Below are 25,369 nucleotides of genomic sequence, written 5' to 3' on the forward strand. Positions count from 1 at the left end.
CTTCCTTCCTTCCTTCCTTCCTTCCTTCCTTCCTTCCTTCCTTCCTTCCTTCTTTCCTTCCATAAAGAGAAGGGAATGTAGATAAAAATCTGTGGTGGTAATTTATGCCTAGAGTTTGACATTTAAATTTTTCCATCTTATGGACTTTGGTTCTAAAGAAAATCCTCCACATGTTGAATGTATTCTGAGATCAAAAAACTTATTAGTCTCTTCTAACCACCATTTGTCCTGCACTCCAAGGGAGTGAGCGCTGACAATGCCACAAGCCTCCTAAACAGGGGACAACAAAATCAAATTAGCAGTAAATCAAAATTAAAGCTTGGGAAAGACATGAAGAATCATTTGCTTGAATATGTGTGGAAAATGAGTCTGTTTCAGTTGCTATTCATCAGAGATTGGCACGCAGAATCCATCACAGACATTATGGTTCTGGAATTCATCCGTAAAGAAACATGAGCAACTTCAGTTCTTTATTATTTTGTACAAAATAGCCTAGAGCTTTTCTCTAGAGACTCAACTCCCCATAATATTTACACATGGTCATTTGCTGTTCTATTCGGTGGCAAGGTCTGATTTCTAAGACAACATTATCAACTGGATTAATGATGGGAATATTTTAAATATTCTGTATTTCTCACCAAAATTTGAGTCTTAGCCTTCACATTAGCTATTTTTCTTTCAGCAAAGATAACTGTTACTGTTCTTATAATCACTTGGTCCTGAACGAGGTGTCATAGAAAACTGATCTCTTTTCTAATGTTGGGCATTTTTTTGCCTGTAGTGTTTGTCTTATTCTTTCAAAGTATGGCCCATGTGGTGCTATGGCCATTCCAGTATGCATATTCATAAATGCAGCCCATACTTCAAAGGCATCAGGATTTGGTGCAGAAGAGTACTCCTTTCTGTCAGCCAGGATAGCTGAAAAGTTTACAAACCAGTCTTCAAGCCATTTTTCCATGTCCTATAAATGGCCCTAAAACAACGAGCTAAGTCTTAAATTTTAGACTTCTTGATCTCATTCTGCACAGTACACCTCTCTCCTTCTAATCTTAGAATCCAACTAGATCAGACATATACTTTTCTATGCACAAAGTGGTTAATCCTTATTGGGTTAGACTCCTAAACCCCTGACCATTTAAGAACGAATTCCTATTTGATGCTGATATGCTAGTCCTCAAAATCCAGGAATACTTTGGTTTGAGTTGCCTAGGGTTATACAGAGTTGTCTGTATTATATCCTATTGACCTACCCTAAATCTAAAATGCAGCTGGTTTGCTATTAGAAAAACTAAATAAGACAGCTGGATCTTGGGCTTGTCCTTTGTGACTTTAGATTTTCATTCTTTTGTCCCCGATGAAAGAAGATGAAGCAGCCACATTTCAAAAGAACAGCTGACATTCCCTACAAAAAGTCAGTAAATACGTCAGTTACCACAGCTCTTTGGAGTTCAACAGGTCTCCTTTTACATGCATATGGCAGTGGTCCAGGTTAATGAGGAGGGAGGAAAAGGGAAGACATACCACGCTCAATGCATGTATGCTGTCTAAGCCTCCCCCTTTCTAGAGCCATGTGAGCTCTTAGGTCCTTTAACACACTGGGCTGATATTAAAGAGATGAAGAGCTCTAGGCCTCTGTGAGTTTCATTTCTTACATTTTATATAAACATGGCCATCCGAAGGAAAGGTAAACCTGTGGTACTATATCAGTCCTTTGGCTTATCCCAGTTTGTTATGCACTACTATATCGAGATATTCATATTATGCTTTTGGACTATTATAGGAAAGAGAATAGACACAAGAGTCACAACATTAATGACATTGCTACCTAATAAGAAACCAAGAATGCCTCTGTGTGTGTGTGTGTGTGTGTGTGTGCACTTGTGTGTATCCAGTTCAAGTATTTATTTTGTAAATGTATTGGATGAATATTTTCCATAGAAAAGAGACTTATTGGATTTTAAGGAATTCTGATACTAACTTTATGTATGACTGTTCTTTTAAAATATATTGGCTCCATCTTCTTTCATTGGTGCCAAAAGATTAAAACTCTGAAGTCACAAAGGATAAGTCAAAGATCCAGCTGTCTTCTTCGTCTCATTGTAAATGAGCTTTAATTTGGTATTAGTCTGAGGTGTTTGAGTTGGGGGTAGGGCAGTGAGGTGGATATGGTGAACTTTAATCAAAAATGGTCTAAGTCAGCTTAGGCAACTCAAGCCAGAGAGGCTCCTGGATTTCAAAAACTGGCATATTTGCATTGCTTTGCTCAGTGAATCCAACAAGAGATGACCACCTTAGTGATTAGAAAGCAACTCAGTAAGAAAGAGGAATTCCCTTACACAACTAGCAAGGAGAGCCAGAAATTAAGACTTTGTTTTGGAGTTAGTGTTAGGACAGGGGAGAAATAACTTTAGCCATTGGTTCTCAAAAAGACTATGATTGCTGTACTCTTGAACTGTTTAGTTCAGGACAGCTTTAAGTAGTTATTTCCTCTTTTACATTCACACCTTCTCTTGCATTAAGGCTATTATATATGTCTCCTCTATTAGTCTGTGGGCTCCTTTAAATCCGGGACCCCGTAATCTTAACTCAATTTTGTATTTTTTCATTGTTTACACCATAAAATAGTTAAAATAGTAAAAAAATAAAAATAGTACACAAGCCATTCTTATTGAATGACTACACTAATGAATTATGAAGTAACATCTTTTATTTGGAATTGTCTTTTGATTATCTAAATATTAACAGCTATATATTTGTATCTAGAAGATTTCTGGATTTTCTCTTTTTAATTGCTTATAGTTTTTCTTTTTTCCTTAGTTTCTGATTTGTTTTTTATGCTTTATTATTTCTGCCCTTTTCTTGGTGTTCTCTGTGCCAAAATCTGATCTTCTTTCCATCAGGATGTTGTGGCAATATTTTGCTGGATTTTTACTTTGTATCCATTTGTTCAGAAAGTACCAAGAGACCCACAGTAACTAACAGAAATATGAAAAATAATTTAGATAGAAGTTTAGTGAGACTTGTCACCTATATTTTATATTTGCCCCCACCTCTCATACTTTTCTAATGCCAATGAGGTTATATAATATTGATCTTTGGAGTTTTGATGTAATTGAAATTCTTACTCTTATATGTAAGAACTGCATCATATTTTGCTGTGATTATATTTTGTAATAGAAATGCAAGTTAGATTTAATGCTGGCATTTGATTTTGCATCCTAAGTTGTATTTAAAACAATTGACTGTGGTTTTATTTTGCTGCTTTCCAAGTTAGTCCATAGAGGATTAGTGGTAGGAAGTGAATGTCTTGCAACACTATTAAGCTGCATGCTAATTTCCTGGAATGCAATCAAAAAAAACAAGGACAGAAAATCATACTAAATGCTCGTTACTGTACCTTATATTTGTCCCTTCTGCCCAGCAATGTATTCTTCTGTTTGTTATCAATATGCAGCATTTTATAGAAAATTTTATGATTTCCGGGCAGCCTAAGATTGTCACTAGTAAATAACAACAGCAAGGTACAGGTCATTCACTGTTATAGCAAGTTTGATGTTCAGCTTCTTCAGTCAGTTTTAAACATTTCATGACACATATCCACACACCTGTTGCTATTGACACTGCTACTTACTGTTTTCTCCATCTGATTATTGTATTTGACTTGAATATTGTTTGAAGGGCCCATAGCTGTGGATTTCACTTGATTTTATCTTGGGAATCCTACATGGGTGCTTAAGAAAATGGGGGGAAATAGAAAATTCTTAGACCTCTTGACTGCATAAAACCCATGGATGTTGTTGGAATATTGGCAGGGGCTTTGCAAACAATTAACTTATTTGAATATTTTTATGCTTAATCCTTAACAGCATGATGTACACTGTACTTGTTAATGTTAATGAGTTCTCATTCTAATTTTTTGTGCATTTTTCCCCCCTTTTACATGAAGGCCTTATCTGTTTGGAGCGGGGTGTTTTTCCATAAAAGCTCCATGGTGAGTCCCAGTTCAATCCCCGCATGCCTAATTCATTTGCTGTACTCACAGAAAATAACCCTGTTTTGTAGTTTTGTTTTCAACTGCATGGGCTGATTCACAGCTGGAGGCACTGCAAACTTAGTAGTTTTTAGGTGGGGAAATGACTATTGACATTCAAACTTTTGAAAAGCAACTTTTCTGGGTCCCAATTATGTCATAGAAAAAATAAAAATTTTATACTCTTGCTTTAAAAAGAAAAAATTACAGTAGAAACCCCTTATTATTCTCAAGAATAAGGGTGAAACTTTCATTACTATGGTGGAAGCTGTCTTGTATATCATAATGGATACAGAGAAGAGATTCTGGATTTGTTGTGTAACTGTAAGTGTGGTATGGTGCGATGCAATAGAGAAGTTTTGCTGAATTTTCCTTGGTTCAGCCCAGAAAACTATTTCAATTTTGATGCATTTTAGGCATAAGTAAAAGAGAGTTAGTATTAAGGCTCTAAGGGGAAAGCAGCAAAGAAAATGTTGAAAAAATCAAAATAATACATGTTTATAATACTTTAAACAAAGTTCAAGTCATGCTTTTATATGAAGATCTGAAATAAAAATTATAAGAATTTATTTTTACTATTATTGCATAAAAGAAAAATGTCATTTTGAAAAGTCCATACAATTTTTTATTGCATTATTAGTATTTTTTAAAGAATTAGACTCATGTGGAAGAGCTATGCTCTAATGAAATGGACTGCAAGATAGTAATATTAAAAAAAAATTTGCTCTCATTTGCTATTCCAGATGTATGGGGGACATTTACATGTATAGTTTGCTTAACTGCTAACAGGAATTTCCCCATGACCTTGTTATTATAGGACCAGGATTTAATCTTAAAAGTGTCTCCCTAGGAAAAGAATAAGTGTTTTTCTAAGGTAGCCTGTAATTGGATAAGAACACACTTAAGAGGTTAGATGTTGCAGATATTTGAACTAATGTCAAAGTAGGTTCAGAATATATAAGAATGAAAATAGAATTTTCCTTCTCCATTACGTAGTTGTAAGTAGGATATGTTAAGCAAAAGCGGTTTTAATCACTTTCCAAAGCTTAGGGATACTTGTGAAATCACAGCTCGTGAGCTATTATGGATTGATGATAACAAGAATGGTATGAGTGGAATAAAATCTCTTGAATCATTTAAATTGTTATATTCATATTCTTAACTGACATCATTTAGTTTCTCTAGAACATATTAAACATATGCCCGCCCAGTGCAACTTGTAATGAGACTGGCACTGAAAAAACAAACTGAATCAAACTAAACAAAAAACACCTTCAATGTGCACAGCAGTGAACTACCTTACTAGCGTTTGGAAAAGAACTGGGAGTTTAAATTCATCTTTGAATGAATATCTTCTACTAAGTATAAAGGGAAAAAAAAATCAACATAGTAATATGGATGGAGAAGCAAATATTGTGTGAAATAAGAAAGGACCATTCGACCCAAAACTTGTGGCTCTTCATATTTAAACAAAGGCACTTGTCAACCAGAAATGATTTTGGGCTGAAACAAGATTAAAAGAACCAGATTAAAGAAAGGGATATATGAAATATAGGAGTCTTTTAAATCATTGCCTGTCTTTCAGAAGACTGCCTTGTGGTTTGTTTGATGCCATCGTTAGCACACGAGAAACTCGTTTTTACTCACTTATGCAGACTTGGAGAGAACAAAAAAAAGCCCTTTTAAAAAAGTTTCTTTGCCTTGCAGTGCATGTTTTTTCCATTAAGCTTTTAATGAAACCTCAAATTACGGCAGCCAAATGAATATAGATTTGACAGCTTCTTACATGTTGTTTATAAGAGTTTCTTTGTTTCAATAGTTTTTTCGTTTTTTTGCTGTTTTCACTACATATTATTGATCACTCAGCTTGGAGAGTATGTTTTTATTTACTAATCTGAAATGAAAATTATGCTAAACAAATGAATGCAAGGTACTCGTATGAGAACAGTATTCTATGTAATATGACTGAAGGGCAGTTGTTTGAGATTCTCACAAACCAAAATGCAAATCTCATATGCTACTTTCTAAGGAGTTATGGAGCAGAGAACATGGATGAAGTTGTCCAAGGAAGTTTTGGCTTTTGGTAAATCACACTTTTCATGTCCTTCTTTCTGGCACTTTATTCATTTGCTCATCAAATGAGCCAGTTTTAACATAGTTCCTTTGCCTGATGGTACAGGGAAAAAACTGTTTTCTGGTAAGGACCCTATTAAGTCCTCTTTGATTCATCAGTGCTGATTTCAGAAGAATGTATCCTTAAGTCAGCTTAGCTGACCACTCTGCATGAGTTTAATGTGACCATATATAGAAGAGTAAAAAGGTAAATAGGGAAAAATCATTGTTTTTTTAAAAATGTAGATTTAAAAAAACATAATGACTATTTTTAATGATTACTTAAAATATGTTGTTTAAAGAGTGCCTACAGTGCTGTTTAAATTATTACTCTATTTGAGTTAATTTTTAAAGCCCTAAGAAGTATATAAAGATTATTTTATGAAAATGTTTTTGTATTTGTATGTTTAGTCCTATACATATGCAGATACATTTACCCATTTGATAAAATTCTTGAAACAAAATGACTATATTAAATTCAGCTTATTTGAATGGTATGATAGTCATTTAAACAATATATTTATAGATGTTAAATATATTACTTAGCAGCACATAATAAATTATAGCCAAATTTGTTATTTCTTTTAAACCAGCTTTGAAATAGTATTTTCTGTATTAATAATGTTTTTGCAAAAATGTAAAAGTACCAGGGAGAATAAACATTTTATTTTAGTTCTGTGTCTCTTGATTTGTTTAGCTCTTCTTTTATTAAATGGTATGGATTTTTTATATATTTGCTTCCTTATTTTATATGTTGTTTTTTTTGTGACAGTTAACAACAATTTTAAAGTAAAAACAATGCTTCTGTAGGATGTCTTCAGCCTTCTTTCCAGGAGAGAGAAACATTTCCCTTCTTGGATAGTAGAATTATTGAGCTTAATTTTTTACTTTAGTCATACTCATCAAATAAAACTTTAGTCTTTAAGAATAATCTATGTCTGGTTGGAGGAAGTATGCTATTATATCCTATCTTTTTATTAACAAATATTTTCAGTCTTCCTATTTAGGTCATATTCAGTAAAGCACGGTAGGAAGGAACAGAACAGTGAGAGAACACACAAATTAATATTAAAAGCTTTTAGATGAGGAAAAATGGAAGGAAAATGGGCTTGGGTATTTAACTAGGAGATACCATACCACTGGGGCATTTTAATCAGCATTTTTCCTTGGTTTTACAAAAGAAATATTAAATATATTGGCTCATTTCTTTTGGTGTTTTTAGAAAGGGGTAGAAATAGTGCCTCCATCTTCTGTAGTGGCTCTGTGCGTGTTTGTGTTTATCTCAGCAGGGTATGGGGGCTCCTGTTTGCTTCTTCTGTCATGCATGCCCTTATTGGTCACATTTCATCCAGTGGTACACAGTAAATTCATCTAGAAAGGAGGAAATAGTTTTCCTGTAATGTTAAATCTGTTCTTGTTACAAACTTGAAAATTTCCCCCAAATATTTGCAGTTGAGGAGAGAGAGAGAGAGAGAGAGAGAAACCCAGCAGGAGAAGCTTAGTATCTGAGTTTGCTTGATCACTTTCAAACATTATGAACCAACATGGGAAAAAAAAAAACAAAAACAGGGCTTCAGTAATTTCTCTAAAGGACCCATCCCGTAATACAAACATCTCCACAACTCCTTTTTCAATACAAATAATTCTCATAGCTATATGGTCAGATAGATATTCAGAGAAATCCAAAGTCTTTTACTTCACACCTTGTTTCTCTCTTTTCTTCCTTGAGAATAGTGCTCTGCCACCATTTATTTGGTAAATTTGGTGATTTAGATTTGTGACTTTGCTTGAAGTGGTAAAAGTTGCATTGGTGCACATGTTGCTTTGGGTTTGGCTCAAAAATTAAGCTAAACCAGCCTTTTAATTTTTTCACATGAGATAATTTATGAGGTACTGACAGGTTAAGGGGCAGCAAAGAGCAGTAGTTTATAGTAGAAACAAGTCCGTCACCACCTATGTTCATCATGATGTTTTGATCTCATTTATAAATTCAAAAAAAGTGGGATACATCCAGTTATCAGTAGAATTGGTTTCTAATAACCTTCCCCAAAATCCCATTCAGACACAAATGATATTTTCCTTGTGTTTAATTTATTCATTATTTTAACAGAGCAGGTGGTGGGAGGTTTGCTAAAGAGACAAAGCCTCCAGATACCTCTAGTTTAGAATCATTTTCTAATGGAAAGTGTTTTTTTATCGGAATTTGTCAGATTCTCCTTACAAGAAGAATGAGACATGGAAAATTAAGAAAAATGCTAGAATCAAAATAAATTTCCGAAAGAGTAGTTGAAATTACTATAGAACTTTCTGAAATAAGCCACGCTAAATGGTTTAACTGCCAGTCATTGTTTTACAAGGTTTCATCTTTCTGTGTATGAAAGATTATTTTGAAATAGAAACATTTGGCACTGTGGAAACAAACACTTGCCCATGATAATGCCCTTGTCAGATGTTGGTTTAAAAATCCTTTGGCCTCCTGAACCACAAAGCTTCAACTTGAGAGTTTTGTGGACTTCGTCATTTCCAGACTACCTTCGAGCTGACTCAAAAAAGGAGGAATTATGTCAACCTTTCTATTTCCTTCTTTTGGATGTTGTGGTTTAGGAAAGATTTTCACAATAATAAAAGAAATCTCTCCTATACACACTGTGGCTCTTTTCCTGGCTCCCACTTTCCTGGGATATTTCTGGGACGATCCTGCTTTGTTGAAGTAAATTCCCCATGTAGTCATGATGATGGGAAGACCTTAATTAAATCAGCCCTTTCTACAAGTATTCCACACACCCATTCCCCAGCTGTGTCATGGGGCAGGCAAGCAATTTTCAGGGAAGCCAACACTTTTGATCATCTATTGAACACTGATTGTGGGATCTGGTCAATATAAAGAAATACTGAAATAAATACTAAGAGCTATTGATGTATCTTTAAGCTTCCCCTTTAATCTTTGCAGGAGTCAGTGAGCATCTGTAAGTGATAATTGTATTGATGGGGAGAGAGGTTTGGGGGGGCAGATTGTTGGATGTGAGAGAACTAGTAATATGCAAGACTTTGGAAACGCTGGAGAGTTCAGTTCTTGGCATCACTTGATTAAGTTGCAAGACTAGTAAACTCACAGAATGTATTTTTTTTTAACATCCTGGAAGTAAATTGATGTTTTTTTAATATACCCCTCCCATCACATTTCTGCTCTTGATTTTAATGGTTCTTTGTAAAAAAGTGGCCTTTTTTTTTTGCCCAAATCTATACTTCAGGTCAGTTTATTATACAATTTTTGATAAGCCATGTTTTTCTGAAGAAGAAAGTGTGTTCTTTCTTGTTTCTCTGTGTTACTTTAATTATTTGGCATGTGACCTGCCACCGTGGTGAGACCTGCAACCGTGGTGAGAAAATAAATAGTTAAGTTGTTAACCAGCCTCCACATGACACTTAAACCGTTCTCTCTCAACTCCCACCCCCCCCACCCTCTACCTTTCAATGTGATTTTTGATCCCCTTTTTGTGAAGCCTTTCGGTTTGATTGTTCTCCAGAGACTGAGGTGTTTCTAATACATGGAGCAGCTCTCCAAGTGTACCCAGAACAAATATGCATTTGCAAGTACTTAGCTGAAAATGACTAAATTGTCACTCTTTTCTCACCTAATTATAATAAATATTTAGGCTTTTTTTCCCATCTCACAAAACAAAATGGAAACTTAAGGGCTCTTGTTGCTCTTTATGCAGATGTAAGTTTAACAGCTTTATTTTAGTTTACTCTGTAGTAATAATAGTAACAATAATTCACATTTCCATAATTCTATAAAGCTCTCTTAAGTATGACAACCTTGTGTAATGTTTTGTTTTGTTGTTTCAGTCATGTCTGACTCGTTGTGACCCCATCTGGGGTTTTCTTGGCAAAGATTTCTCTAGTGGTTTGCCATTTCCTTCTCTAGCTCATTTTGTAGATAAGGAAACTTAGGCAAAGAGGCTTAAGTGACTTGCCCAGGGTCACACAGCTAGTGCCTGAGGCTAGATTTGAACTCCGATCTTTTTGACCCTAGGTCTGGTGTTCTATCCATTGTGCCTTGTAGTTGCTCTATGAAATAGTTATAGACATTGTTATTATCCATATTTATATATGGGAAAACGGAAGCTAAGAGAAATATAGTGCTTTGCCCAAGGTTACACACCAACTGCTGAGGCTAGATTTGACACCTTTATCACAGGTGCTTAGAGTGAAAAAGTGATGGCCAAAACTAGTGGAACAGATAGTCAGGACTAGTCAGGTGAGCGTGTGGAATTGGTAGTGAAACTCTCCCTCTGGAATATGTGGTTTGCGGCTGCTGCTGACATTGCCCGCTGCAGTGAGGCATTGGAATAGGACTCTAAGAAGACACAATGTAGAATTTAGAAGATTTAAGATGATAGCTGAAACATAAAGGATTTGAGCAAAAACGGGGTAGGGATCCTCACTCAAGTGACTGATACATTTCTAAATAATGTTTGTGCCTTTCTTGTTGGGAGGAAAGCTTAAGTAGAGAGTTCCCCCTCACTTGAGTTCTCCTTTACAGATCCATGGAAGTATCCAGGTTCCAAAATAGCTGATATGTGCATGTTGTACCCCCCATAATAGGATGTGAAATCCTTAATGGCAAATCCTTCATGTAATAGAATGTGAAATCCTTAATGGTTTTATTTCAATCTTTGTACCTCTTCCTCACTTCCCCATCCCTCGTAGCAGAATGTGTGTGTGTGTGTGTGTGTGTATGTCTATGTCTGTGTGTATGATTTAATTTGAATTTAATTTGATTGATTTGAATTAAACAATTTCCTGTCACTTCCTTCTTTGTCATATGGAGTAACAGAATCCCAGAGTGAGAACTCAGAGTACCTTTCTGCTAGCCCTTTCTAGCATCATGAATCTTCTGGGTAGCATTCTCAATAAATAATCCTCCAATCTATGGGAAAACCTCCAGTGATGTAGAACTCATTAATATTAATAATGACTCAGCTTGAGATCTTGCTTTAAGGTTTAGAAAGCCTTCTTCTCCTATTATACTTGAGAGGGATATTATATAATGTGATTATGCCTGTCTTCCAGTTGAGAAGATAAGAGTGACTTGGCCTGCATTACTAAACAAATAAGTCTGCAAATTGGGACTCAATGCTAATCCCACTGGATCATACTGCCTCCCTGATAAAATTTACCCCTTTCCATATGTAAGAATGTTGCCAGTGAGGTGCAGAGTCTTCCCTGTTACCTAGTGTACTGTAGTAGAAATTATACTATATAGAGTCACACGTTGTGGGTTTTGATCTCACTCTTACCTACTACATTGCTACCTTGGGCAAATCTCTCAGCATCACTTTCATTATCTGCAAAATGAGAGTTTTGGTATATGCGGCCTCCAAGTTCTCTTCTAGCTTTAAATCTACGTCCCATTTCTTTCTAGCCAGGTAAAAATGTGAGACCTTATTTGGGGAAATTTTGGATAATGGAAAAGAAAAAGATACACTTTCTTGGTGTAGTTAGAATAAGGCGTAGCATTGTTCTGCATTTATCCATAAATCATATAGGAAGCAGAGATTCTGTTTGGGTGCCTTAGTCACCCAGAGGCCTTCAGCTTTTACTTCAGTCTTTAACCACTCTGTTCTCTGACCAGCAACAGACACATCATTTTCAAGGAACAAGGAGGAAAAAATAAATACCAAATAGGAAGACCAGCAAATGTAATTGCATATCATTAGATCTACTACATGCACATTGTCTGTGGCATTTTGAATGAGAGCATTTTTGGGGTTTCATTCTGTGCAATCTGGTTATTTTGGTACTCAGTATTATGGGTGTATGTGTTGTCTCCATTCTCTTCTATCTCCCACTTATTGCCAACCCCACATCCTGTATTTCCGACTTAAAAACTGAAATTGAATGATGAATGATTTTGTTGTTATTGTGAGAGGTTTGTGCTGGCTCCACTTTTCCATCTTAAAATCCACAGGGAAGGTGGCATTGAACTGAAAAGAACCGACTTGGATTTCTCCCTCATATGTCACAAAGTCAGTTTTTTGGTTTTTTTTTTTAACCTTTGAAGTTAACTTGACAGCTCTCACTGGAGCTTTAACATAATTTCTGCCATAGTATATGTTGAACATGTTTTCCCATCAACAGATAGAATCCCTTATGGCAAGTGTATGGCAATAGGCACTGAAAGTAGTTGACTTATAAGGGGTAAAATCAGAAAAGACTTCTAATCTTTTTTAGTGGGGTCTTATATCACCATATTAATTTTTTGTTGTTTTCTTGTGTGTGTGTCTGTGTTTTTTTAAAGCAAAGTTAAACCGCCTCCCCAGATTTCACCCAGCAAATCAATGGGAGGAGAATTCTGTGTGGCTGCAATCTTTGGAATGTCCAGATCCTGGTTTGCAAATAATCCTGGTCTGAAACGAGAAAAAGGTTTGTATCTTTATTGAAATTGCATATTTGGCCCTTTTAGGAATTTTTCTTTTGCTTCTACTTATTTCAGTAAATTTTAAATACCTTCTTAATTTGCATATATCACTTCAGTTCTTTATGTCCACCTTTTATAGGATTAAGATGGAAAGGATGATGTCTCCCCATATGTGTAAAATGAGGGCCTATAGGACCTTTTTTCCAAATTAGCATTTCTGAGAGCTATGTAGATGAGGAAAGTATTGGGGCACCAGCGTTAATTTATATCTGTACTGCAACAAATAAGCTGATTACTCAGTAGGGATCTAGATTGCCTGCAGATTTTCCTCCTAGGCGTGCATATCCAAAAGTTTGCATCTTTGAAACTGATCCAGAAATAGCAGGACTTTTTAGACACAAGCCTTCATATGACTTTGAAGCCAAGTGTACATCAGGCACTTTTCTCCCACACTTCTGGCTTCTTTTTCACTGTTTAGAAGATAATCAATTGGTCAAAAAGCTTTTATTAGGCACCATTATATGCCTGGCTCTGTGCTAGACACCAGGGTCGGAAAGACAAAGAATGAATCATTCCCTCCTCTTGAGGAGGTCATATTCTTTTTATTCTTAGGCACAGCCAGGATAGCATCCCCTCAAGCTATCTTACTTACTATATGACTAAATTTCTAGAAAGACTAGACTATAGTCGCTGACTTTATATCTTCCTCATCACCCAGTCCTCAATGCCTTGCTCTCTGCCTTCAAACTTCACTACTGTATTTCTCTGAGATGACCAACAACCTCTTAGTTCCCTAGCCCAATGTCCTTTTATCAGTTCTCATCCGCCTTGACCTTTCTGCAGCATATTCTGTTAACTGTCTATTCTGGATATTCTTTCCTTCCTTCACTCTCTAGAAATCCTACTTTTCCTCCTCCTTCCTGTCATAGTCTCATAGAATCACATATAGTCAAAAGAGAGCTTGGCTGACCATTGACTCCTCATTTTATAGGTGATAAAACTGAGACCTACAGAGGTTAATCCCCTACTTGCCCAAAGGCACATAAATAGTGCCATAGGTAGGATTTCAACCCAATTCCTCTGGCTTCTGTGCCAATGCTCTTTGCACTACACTACTGCTCTGTGTTTGTCTCTTTCATTATTTTTTTTCTTCAGTGTTCCTTGATACTTTGTCCTTTTCCTTCATATGTTACAGTTCCTTGGTGAATTCATTGAATCATACTTTCAGTTGTTTTTATTTTCATTTTTAAAAATCAAATGTTTCGGAGCAGCTAGGTGGCGCAGTGGATAGAGCACTGTCCCTGAAGTCAGGAGGACCTGAGTTCAAATCCAGCCTCAGACCAAACACTTGACACTTACTAGCTGTGTGACCCTGGGCAAATCACTTAAGCCCAACTGCCTGAGCAAAAAAAAAAAAAAACCCAAATGTTTCAATACATAAAGAATAAAAAAGAGAATATCACATGAAACTATGAAATTAGATTTATTATTATTAATGTATATTAAATTTGACTCAATAGTAACAAAAACATTCCCTGTCTGTGCCCTCCTTTGAACTTCCTTCTCTCCTTTTCTATATTTTTTTTGTTTTTTTGGAAGGCAATTGGAGTTAAGTGACTTGCCCAGGGTCACACAGCTAGTAAGTGTCAAGTATCTGGCCTAGGTGAGTTTGCATTTAACAATCAAAACAATTTGACTCCAGGGCAAGAGTTCTAAAGCTGAATAGATTAATATGTCTAGGACATGATTTCTTTTTTTTAATTATTTATTTTGATTTATCAACAATAACTTCCATAACCTTTTGAGTTTAAAATTTTTCTCCCCCTCCTTTCCAACCTTCCTCCCCAAGACGGCACACAATCTGATATAGGCTATATGTATACATTCCTATTAAACATATTTGCACATTAGTGATATTGTAAGGAAGAATTAGAACCAATAGGAGGAACCACCAGAAAGAGGAAACAAAACACAACAGAAGAAAAAAATAGCAAATAGTATGCTTTGATCTGCATTCACACTCCATAGTTCTTTCTTTGGATGTGGATAGCATTTTCTATCTTAAGACTTTTGGAGATGTCTTAGATCCTTGCATTGCTGAGAAGGTCTTAGTCAATATTAGTCATTGCACAATGTACTGTGTACAACGTTCTCCTGGTTCTGCTCACTTCACTTAGCATCAGACCATACAAGTCTTTCCAGGTTTTTCTGAAGTCTGCCTGCTCATCATTTCTTATAGCACAGTAGTATTCCATTACATTCATAGACCACAACTTGTTCAGCCATTCCCCAATTGATAGGCATCCTCTCAATTTCCAATTCTTTGACACCACAAAAAGAGCTACTATAAATATTTTTGTACATGTGGGTCCTTTTCCCATTTGTATTATCTCTTTGGGATACAGTCCTAGAAGTGCTATTGCTGGGTCAAAGAGTATGCACATTTTTATAGCCTTTTGGACATAGTTCCAAATTGCCCTCCAAAATGGTTGGATCATTTCACAACTCCACCAACAATTCGTTAGTGTTCCAATTTTCCCACATCTTCTCCAACATTTATCATTTTCCTGTTTTGTCATGTTGGCCAATCTGATAGGTATGATGTGGTACTCAGAGTTGTTTTGATTTGCATTTCTCTAATTAATAGTGATTTACAGTATTTTTTCATATGACTATAGATGGCTTTAATTTCTTCATCTGAGAACTGCCTATTCACATCCTTTGACCATTTATAAATTGGGGAATGACTTGAATTCTTATAAATTTGACTTAATTCTCTATATGTTTTAGAAATGAGGCCCTTATCTTTCTTTTAATTCTTTTAATCTTTCTATGGCTATTTTACCCTTTGGTTCTAGAACCTCAGGGCAGTTTTCCTTGATGATTTCTTGAAAGATGCTGTCCAGGCTCTTTTTTTTTTCATTGTGATTTTCAGGTAGACCAATAATTTTTAAATTGTCTCTCCTGGATCTATTTTCCAGGTCTGTTGTTTTACCAATGAGGTATTTTACGTTTTCATCCATTTTTTCATTCTTCTGTTTCTGTTTGATTGATTCTTTCTGTCTTATAGAGTCATTAGCTTCCATTTGCCCGATTCTAATTTTTAACAAATTGTTTTCTTCTATTAGATTTTGTACCTCCTTCTCCATGTGGCCAATTGTATTTTTTAGGGACTTGTTTTCTTCAATGCACTTTTTTTTCCAGTTGGCCAATTTTATTTTTTAAGGACTTGTTTTCGACAGTTAATTTTTCTCCTTCCTTTTCCAAGCTATTGACTCTTTCTTGCATATCTCTCATTTCTTTTCCCAATTTTTCTTCTACCTCTCTCATTTGAATTTTACAGTCCTTCTTGAGCTCTTTGAAGAAGGATTTTGGGGCTTTTGAGGTTCCAGATGTGGGTTTGTTGACAGTATTGTCCTCTTCAGAATTTCTGCCTTGATATTCCCTGTTCCCATAATAAGAATCTATCATATGTTTATTTTTGCTCATGGTATTTGCTTTTATCCTGGCCTTTAAAGAGATTGAGCTCTCCTCCTGGGTGGTAGGGGGGCACTGACCAAAGCTTCTTATGTTGGGAGCCCAGGGCCTAGTCACTGGCTTTGTGTGCTGGGGCCTCTGATGCTGGCAGTTGGAGGCTGTAGGGTTCTGGCAGCTTACATGGTGTTGGGCTGGAATCAGCAACACTGGAATTCTAGGGGTAGGATTGGGTAGTCTGGCCCCTGCAGGTTGCCTGCTTACCTGGGCCTTTCCTTCCTTTCACTTTCTTCAGCTCCTTTCAGATGGATGTTGCAGGATGTTTCTCTGCCTAGGGCTCCTTAGAGTGCTTCCCAGAGTTTTGCTGAAGCACTGGGAGACTTGGTTGCTGTAGTATATATATGTTTTTAAAAAATGTATTAGTCAACAAGCATTTATTAAATGTTTGCTATGTGTCTGCCACTGTGCTAAGTGCTGGGAATACATAGAAAGTCAAAAACACCATCCCTGCCTTTAGGGAGCCCACATTATTATTCAATCAGTCAACAAGCATTTATCCAGCACCTACTTTATGTCAGGCATTATGCTAAGCACTGAGGATAGAAACACAAAAAACAGTCTGAAGCCCTGAAAGAACTAGTTGTTGAGGCATTGTCCATGATCTATGAATGATAGCAAAATGACCTCTGATCTGGAAAGGACCACAGAGGACCAAACTGTACTTGAATCCTCATATGTACAATATTCCTATATGTGATCATTTAGCATTGGCTAGAAGATCTGCAAAAGAGGGAAACTAAACATCCATGTTCTAACCCTGTGTATTCCTCCTTGAAACAACGCTCATTGGTAAGCTTCTCTTGACATTAATAACAAGTCAACATTTATCAAGTACCTACTACGTACTAGGTACTGTGCTAAGTGCCAAGGGTACAAAGAAAAGAAGGAAGGAAGAAAGGAGTGAGGAATGTCATGTAAACAAGTATGTGCAAGATTTATAGAAGATAAAGTGATGATAATAGCAGAGGAAATATCTAGCATTAAGGGAACTCTAAAAAGGATTTTTGTAGAAGGTAGGATTTTAGCTGTTACTTACACAAGGGAAACCAAGAGATGGAAATGAGGAGGGAGAGAATTCCTGGCATGGGGAATAGTCAATGAAAATGATTGGAGTCAGGAGAGTTGTTATTTTTGGCAAAGATCATCAAGGAGGCCACTGCAAATGGATGACCGAGGGTAAAGTATAAGAAGACTGGAAAGGTAGGATGGGGATAGGTGATGAAGGGATTAGAATGATAAACAGATGATTTCACATTTGATCCTGGAAGCAATAGGGAGTCATTGGAGTTTATTAAATAGGGTTGTGATATATGTTTTGGGAAGAACAGTTTGAGTGGAAGATGGCCTGGTGAAGAGAGAGATTTAATTACGGCAGAGTAAACAGTCAGACAGCTTTTGCATTAGTACAGGTGTGGGTGAAACAAAATACAAAAAATTATACATTCAATATATCTACAGTATAAGTGGAAAATTATTTTGGGGGAAAGGTACTAACTATGAAGGGACCAGAAGAAAAATAGGCCTCTAGAAGAATGATCCATCGATCATGCCTTTGGTTATCTTTTCTGTGCAAATGACAATTGGTCAGCTGTCACTTTGCTGCTATGTATTTCCACCTGGGTGTCTGCTAACAACTCAGACTTACATATCCAAAACAGAACTCACTGTCTTCCTCTTATACTTGACTTTCTTCCAGCTTCTCTACTTCTTTTGATATTATCCCCGTATCCCAGCCACGTAGTTTTGAAAATTTCTATCATCTTTATATTCAGTGAGTCACCATGTCTTGTTGATCATACATCTACAATACTTCTCACACACATCCCTTCTCTATTCATACTGCCTCACTTCAACACTTTTGACCTAGACTATGATAGGCTATAACTGGTCTGTTTTCATTCTATCCTCATTCCAATCTATATTTCATTTTAAAAGCATTTATTAATTATTTTATGCTAAGCAATATGGGTAAAAAAAAAACAAAAATGAAGTGTTGTATTGAGGGAGACAACACTTTCACATATAATATGCAAAGAATGAATACCAGGTAGTTCAGAGAGGGAGGTCACTAACTGTTAGAAGGATCAAGAAGAGTTTCACGTAGAATCTGGTACTTAAGCTGGTAGAAGGAAGTATGGGATTCTCCAAGCCAAAGGTGAAGAGTAGGTGGATTCTAGTAAAGGGGACAACCATAAAAAGCACAGATTCAGTAGGAAATGGAGTACAGTGTGTGAGGAAGAGAAAGACAGCCTCATTAGCCTGATTATTGAGAGGTCATATAGAGTGAGGTTGAAAGGTACATCAGGACCAGATTGTAAAGAACTTTAAATGCTAACAAAGAATTTTATATTTGATCCTGGGGGTAATAGGAAGCTACTGGGGTTTACTGAACTGGGGAGCCAGTGGAGGGGAAGTTAGATGAGTACCTATTCAGATCTATATGTTAGATCTGTATGGTAGGAAAATCACTTTGACAGCTGTGTAGATTATGGATTGGGTTGATCAGAGACGTCAGCCAGGAAAAACCAATAGAAGAAGCTCTTGTAATAGTCCAAGTGAGAAGTACTGAGGGCCTAAAATAGAATGTTGCACATGTGACTTGAAAGAGGAATATGGATGTGAGATATCTTATGAAGCAAAGAGGCTAGCGTTAGTGGATCCCAGAATATGGGTCGGGGTTTGAGGGGTAAGGATACTGGAATACTGGAAAGATAGGAAGATAGGAGGGGGCTAGGTTATGAAGGGCTTTGGATGCCAAACAGAGGATTTAATATTTGATCCTAGATGTGATAGGGAGCCATTGGAATTCATTGAATATGGGGTGAGAAGTTGAGAATTTCACCAAGGATATAAGCCTGAGTGACTGGAAGGATGGTGATTCCTTGAACAGAAATAGTTACCTTTTCAAGTAGGGAATATTTGGAGAGAGAAAGAAAGTTTTGAGTTTGTTGTCCGAGAGACTTTCTATTTGAAATGTCCAGTAGACAGTTGGTGATTTGAGATGGGATCTTAGGAGGGAGACTAGGACTGGATTTGCAGATTAAAGTGTTATCAACTCTCATGGGAACTGATAAGGTCAATGAGTGAGAAAGAGAAGAAAGAAGAAGACAGGGCCTAGGATAGAGCCTAGGGTCATATTCCCATTTGATGGGCATGATATTAATAATGAGCCAATAAAAGGAGACAGAGAAGACATAATCATTCTGGAAAATTAAGAGAAAGTAATGACATGAATATTGGAGAGGTAAAGAAGGATAAAGATTTCAAAAAGACCATCATATTTATCAATTAGGAAATCCTTGATATCTATGGATATCTACTACCAGAGTAGTTTCAATTGAGTGAGAACAGAAGCAAGATTGCAAAAGGCTGAAGGGTGAGTGAGACCAAAGAATGTAGACACAACATGTAAAGATACTTTTTTCTTGGAATTTGGCTTAGAAAGCAATGAGAGATAGAGGGAAATATCTTGAGAGGATTGTAAGGTCTTTTGAAAGTTATTCAATTATAAGAAAGACTAGGGTATGTTTTCAGGGGACAAGAAATAGGATGGGATGTGATCAAAGGTACACATAGAAAGGTTGGCCTTGTCAAGGTTAAGATCTGTCTCATTGTCAGAGACTGAGAGAAATGAGGAGAGACTAAGGAATGATAAAAAGCAGTTGACATGAAGGGAAAAGAAGAGGCAGCTCATGGTGAATGGCCTCAATTTTCTCAGTAAAGTAAGTGGCAAGTCATTCAGCTAAGAGGGTGGGATGGAAAAGCTGGTGTGAGAAGTTTGAGCAGAGAAGTTTTGAAACCTTTGTGGAGACTGGGGTAGAGACTCAGTAAGGGGCAAGTGCCAAGTTTGCTTTGTTGTGCTGAGGACCCAGTTGAGGTTAGATAATAAAAATTCATAGCGGATTCAGTCAACTCTGTGTCATGACTTCTTCTAGCCCTATTCAGAGCAAGTAAATAGGAATGGAGGAGTCAGATGGTGGAAGTAGTCTGGCATTGGTGTTTCAAGAGACATGAACGACAATTGGATGAGAAGGCAAGAGATTTGAGAGTAGATGGCAGCATGAAATTGAACTAATAAACTATAAAGTGAAGATTTGGAAGGGAAGAAGGTAAATTCAGATTAGGGGTAATGATTAGATCAAGTATTGATGGGTAGAAGGATTGGAAGTCATGAGGAGAAAGACAAATTTAAGAGAGATAAGAGAGAGAAGAGATTGGAATGCTAGGAGATTTTGATCAGATGGGGCAATGTCAGAGTTTTTGATTGTGGAAGCAAAGCAGTTCTGGGTGATGGTGAGACCTTGGGTATGACCATCTCTTTTTGAGCTTGAGGTATAATGGAGCAATAAATCATGAGCTTTGAGGAAATAAAAAAAAAACGGGACATTAGAATGTTTGCAAAATCATGTAACATATGTGTTGAAATTTCTAATGTTAAGGACAGATTTTGAGGAGTAGAAGAAGACAGTTTACCAGGTACTGAACTCTTTTTGTTTTTGTTTTTGTTTTTTGTTTTGGTGAGGCAGTTGGGGGTAAGTGACTTGCCCAGAGTCACACAGCTAGTGAGTGTTATGTATCTGAGTCTGAGGCCAGATTTGAACTCAGGTCCTCCTGATTCCAGGGTCAGTGCTCTATCCACAGCGCCACCCAGCTGCCCCTATAATGACTTTTTCTTTCTTTCTTTCTTTCTTTCTTTTTTTTTTTTTCTGGTGAGGCAATTGGAGTTAAGTGACTTGCTTAGGGTCAAGTGTCTGAGAATGGATTTGAACTCAGGTCCTCCTGACTCCAGGGCTGGTGCTCTATCCACTGTACCATCTAGCTGCCCCCATCACATACTGAACTCTTAGAGACATGTGGGAGAATATCTTTTATTGGTGGATAATAGCCACCATGATCTGGATGGGATAATAAATTTTGACAGAATATATGTCAGAGGAGTAGAGGTTACTGAATGATGGCAAAAGGAGAGTTTGGAAATGGCAATGGGGAGCAAAAAGTATTCTGATTCTCTGTGGCCTCTGTGATGTTGGGGTATGACAAAGTGTATATAATGCTAGAGAAGATGGCCAGGGATGCAGTGTCCCTTGGGGAAGGCCTTGTCTCTGTGAGTGCCAGAAGATGGGCAAAGCAAGAAAAAAAGAGTTCAACAAAGAGAATTATGGAATGAGAATTGAAGAGCACATAATGGAAGTGACAAGCTGAACTTGAGTGAAAATGGGAGAAGTAAGGATGAGCAAGATAGGAATGAGAGGAATAGTAAGTCTGGAGTGGGAAGTGTGCTGGTTTACTCTTAGAGAGCTAATAATTAAATATCCAAGGGATTGAGAGAGTAATAGTGGTGGGAATTTAGTAGTTATAGTTGATGGCAGTGGGTATGGGAAAAACTTCTGAAGATGATAGATGATTAAAAGTTTAGAATGCTTAATCTTGTTGAATCTGCTTCCAATTCTGGCACAAAGTTGCTAGAGCAATCGAAAAAATATTCAGGGTCTCCCTGTATGTTGTACGCAGAAGAACCTATGGAAAAAACCTCTATTTTGTTTTTACAGTAAAATATGAATTTCTTAGTGTGGCACTTAAGTGTGTGACTTTCCGAAATGTGGCTCCAGCCTACCTTTCCACCCGTATTTCACATTACCATGTTCATACTCTCCAATCAATCAATCAATAAACATTTGTTAAGTGTCATTTATATGCTAAGTACTGTGTGCTAAGCACAAAAATATGCAAAAGATAGCTCTTGCCCTCAAGGAGCTTACAATCTAATAGGGAAGACAACACGCAAACAATTATGTACAAAACAACCTATATACAGAATAAATAGGAAATAATAGAGGGAAGGCACTAGAATTCAGAGAGGTTGGGAAAGGCTTATAAAGAATGGGACTTTAATTGGGACTTAAAGGAAACATAGGAGTCAGTAGGCAAAGTCCAGGAGGTAGAACATTCCAAGCACGAGGGACAGCCAGAGAGAATGCCTGACGCCAAAGATAGAGTGGCTTATTCATGGATCAGCAAGGAGGCCAGTGTCACTGTATCAAAGAATATATGGTGGGGAGTAAAGTGTAAGAAGACTGGAAAGGTAGGAGGAGCTAGGTTATGAAAGACTCTGAATAGCAAACAGAGCATTTTATATTTGATCCTGCAGATAATATGGAGCCTGTTGGATCTGTGCTTTAGGAAAATCACTTTAATGGCTGAAAGGAGGATGGATTAGAGTGGGGAGAGACTTGAGGCCGGCAGACCCACCAGCAGGCTTCTGCAGTAATCCAGGAGTGAAGTGATGAGGGCCTGCACTGGAGTGGTGACAGTGTCAGAGGAGAGAGAGGGATGTATTCTAGATATGTTGCAAAGACAAAATTGACAGACTTTGGCAACTGATTGAATACAGAGGGGTGAGAGATAGTGAGAAGTTGAGACAACACCTAGTTTGTGACACTTAGGAACTGGGAGGATAGTGTTGCCCCCAACAGTAAAAGGGAAGGAGGTGGGTGTGGGGAGGATGAGGGGAAGGGTGTCATGAAGAAAGAGAATGAACTCTGTTTTGGACATGTTTGGTTTATGATGTCTACTGAACATCCAGTTTGAGATGTCTGAAAGGCAGTTGGAGTGGTAAGACTGGAGGTCAGCAGAGAGTTTGGAGGATAGGTAGATTTGAGAATCATCAACATAGAGATGGTTATTAAATCCATGGGAAGTGATGAGATCACTAAGTGAAGAAGTATAGACAAAGCAAGGAAGAGGGTCCAGGACAGAACCCTGAGAGACATCTATGATTAGAAGACGTGATCTGAAAGAGGATTCAGCAAAGGAGATAGAAAAAGAATGGTCAGATAGGTGGGAAGAGAACTAGGGTAGAGTATTATCCCAAAAACCTAGGCAGAAGAGAGTATTGAGGAGGGGAGAGTGATCAACAATGTCAAAGGCTAAGTAGAAGTCAAGAAGAATGAGATTAGAGAAAAGACTAGGGGTGGCAAACCTGCAGCCTCCAGGCCACGTGTGGCCCTCAAGCATAAAGGACTAGAGGGCCACATATGGCTTTTAGGCCACAGGTTCCCTACCCCTGGAAAAGAATTGGCAACTAAGAGATCATTAATAACTTTGGGGAGAGCGGTTTTGATAGATTAAGGCTGAAAACCACGTATATTAGACTTTTCACTATTCTGCCTAGACTTCCTGCACTATCTTATCTTTACATTTATACATGCTTCCCCCTGTTTCTTTTCATTAATTTATGTATTTATTTAATATTTAATTTTTTCCCAAATACATGTAAAAAAATTTTTAACATTCGTTTTTCAAAAGTTCCAAATGAGTTCCAAATGCCTTCCTCCTTCCACTACTCCCTTGTTAAGAAGGAAAGCAATTCAGTATAGGTTATATATATGAAGTCATGCAAAACACATTTCCATAGTAGTCATGTTGTGAAAGAAAACACAGACTAAGAAAAATAAAGAAAGTTAAAAAAAAGTATCTTAAATCTGCATTCAGACTCCATCAGTTCTTTCTCTAGAGATGGGTAGCATTTTTTTTTTATCACAAGTCCTTTGGAATTGTCTTAGATCATTCTGTTGCTGAGAATAGATAAGTCATTCCATCATACAGAATTGCTGTTACTATGTACAACGTTCTCCTCGTTCTACTCATTTCATTTTGCGTCAGTTCATAAAAGTCTTTCACGCTTTTTCTAAAAGCATCCTCAGCATTTCTTTTTTTCCCCTTTTCTTTTAATATTTGTTTATGTATTTATTTTTAAAAATTTTTCCCAGTTAGATGTAAAAACAATTTTAACATTCGTTTTTAAAACTTTGGGCTCCAAATTCTCTCCCTTTCTCCCTCCCCCTCCCACCCATCGAGAAAATAAGCAGTTTGATATAGGTTATACATATGTAGTCATGCAAAACATATCTATAATAGTCTTATTCTAAAAGAAAACATAAAAAAAACTCAAGAAAAATAAAGAAAGTAAAAAAAAATACGCTTCAATTTGTATTCCGACACCATCAGTTCTTTCTCTGGGAATGGATGACATTTTTCATCATAAGTCCTTCAGAGTTGCCTTGGATCATTGTATTGTGGAGAATAGCTAAGTCATTCACAATTGATCATCTTACAGAAATGCCATTACTTTGTACGTAGTACATTTCACTTTGCCTCAGCTCATGCAGAGTCTTCCCAGGTTTTTCTGAGTGCATTCTGCTCATCATTTCTTATACTACAATAGTATTCCATCATAATCACATACCATAACCTGTTCAGCCACTCCCCAATTAATGGACATCTCTCAATTTCTAATTCTCTGCCCCCAGAAATGAGCTGCTATAAATATTTTTGTACATATTCATTTTTTTAAAATCTCTTTTGGGATACAGAACTAGTAGTGGTATTGCTAAGTTAAAGGGTATGCATGGTTTTATAATCCTTTGAGCATAGTTCCAAACTGCTCTATAGAATGGTTGAATAAGTTCACAGCCCTACCAACAATGCATTAATGTCCTTTTTGAGTTCTTCCATGATTTGTTTTTGGGTGGGGGGGTCTGAGACCAATTTACATTTTTCTTCAAGGCTTTGGATATAGCAATTTTGACTTTGTTGTCTTCTTCTGAGTTTGTGCTTTGATCTTCCCTGTCACCATAGTAACTTGATTTACTGTTTGCTCATTTTCCAGCCTATTTCTTGACCATTGGGCTCTGCTTCTGGGGTGTAGAGGGCACTGTCTCAAGCTTCAGATTTTTTGTGCAACTGTTTTCAGAGCTAGTTCTCAGGGGGTCTATAAGTTTTCAGTTCTTTCAAGGTGGTATGATCTACTGTTCTCCTGGCATGTACTTTGGTCTGTGAGTGACTACAAGCACTCTTTTCTGCCCCAGAACTATAACCAGGGTCTCTGCTTCCTTGTAGCCACAAGCTCTGGAGTGCTAATGTTCCTTTCACCCTTGCACTTTGACCCAAGACTGTGACCCAGATCCACATATGGGCCATGTAACAGAGTCCTGCACCCTGTGCCAGCAAAGAGACTTCTGTAATCTCTTTCTGATCAGTTATCTGATTACCTTCCCCCCCACTCCCATCTGTGGGCTGAGAGCTCCAGAAGCTACTGGTGCCAATTCATTGGCCCTCAAAGCCTGCTACTGGTTTGCCAGGGCATTGCCTTTGCTGAACAGCGCTCTACTCTCACCCCAGTGTGACAGACCTTTCCTGCTGACTATCCATCCATCTATCTATCTATCTATCTATCTATCTATCTATCTATCTATCTATCTATCTATCTA

General features: G+C 37.2%; 1 protein-coding gene across 9 annotated transcripts in view; it reads left to right on the forward strand.

Annotated features, from left to right (window-relative positions):
* The window catches only part of BCAS3 (BCAS3, microtubule associated cell migration factor), a 781,854-nt gene that overhangs the window by 339,995 nt on the left and 416,490 nt on the right, over positions 1-25,369 (forward strand). For 7 of the 9 annotated variants that reach the window (XM_027870394.1, XM_027870395.1, XM_027870393.1 and 4 more), the window contains exons 17-18: positions 3,947-3,991; positions 12,447-12,571. In XM_027870394.1, coding sequence (XP_027726195.1) covers positions 3,947-3,991; positions 12,447-12,571 — 170 coding nt within the window. The remainder of the gene's footprint in view (positions 1-3,946; positions 3,992-12,446; positions 12,572-25,369) is intronic. The other 2 variants (XM_027870397.1, XM_027870401.1) reach the window with 1 other exon arrangement.

This window comes from Vombatus ursinus, unplaced genomic scaffold (assembly GCF_900497805.2).
Source record: "Vombatus ursinus unplaced genomic scaffold, bare-nosed wombat genome assembly UNPS02014797.1, whole genome shotgun sequence".
NCBI classification, from domain to species: Eukaryota; Metazoa; Chordata; class Mammalia; order Diprotodontia; family Vombatidae; genus Vombatus; species Vombatus ursinus.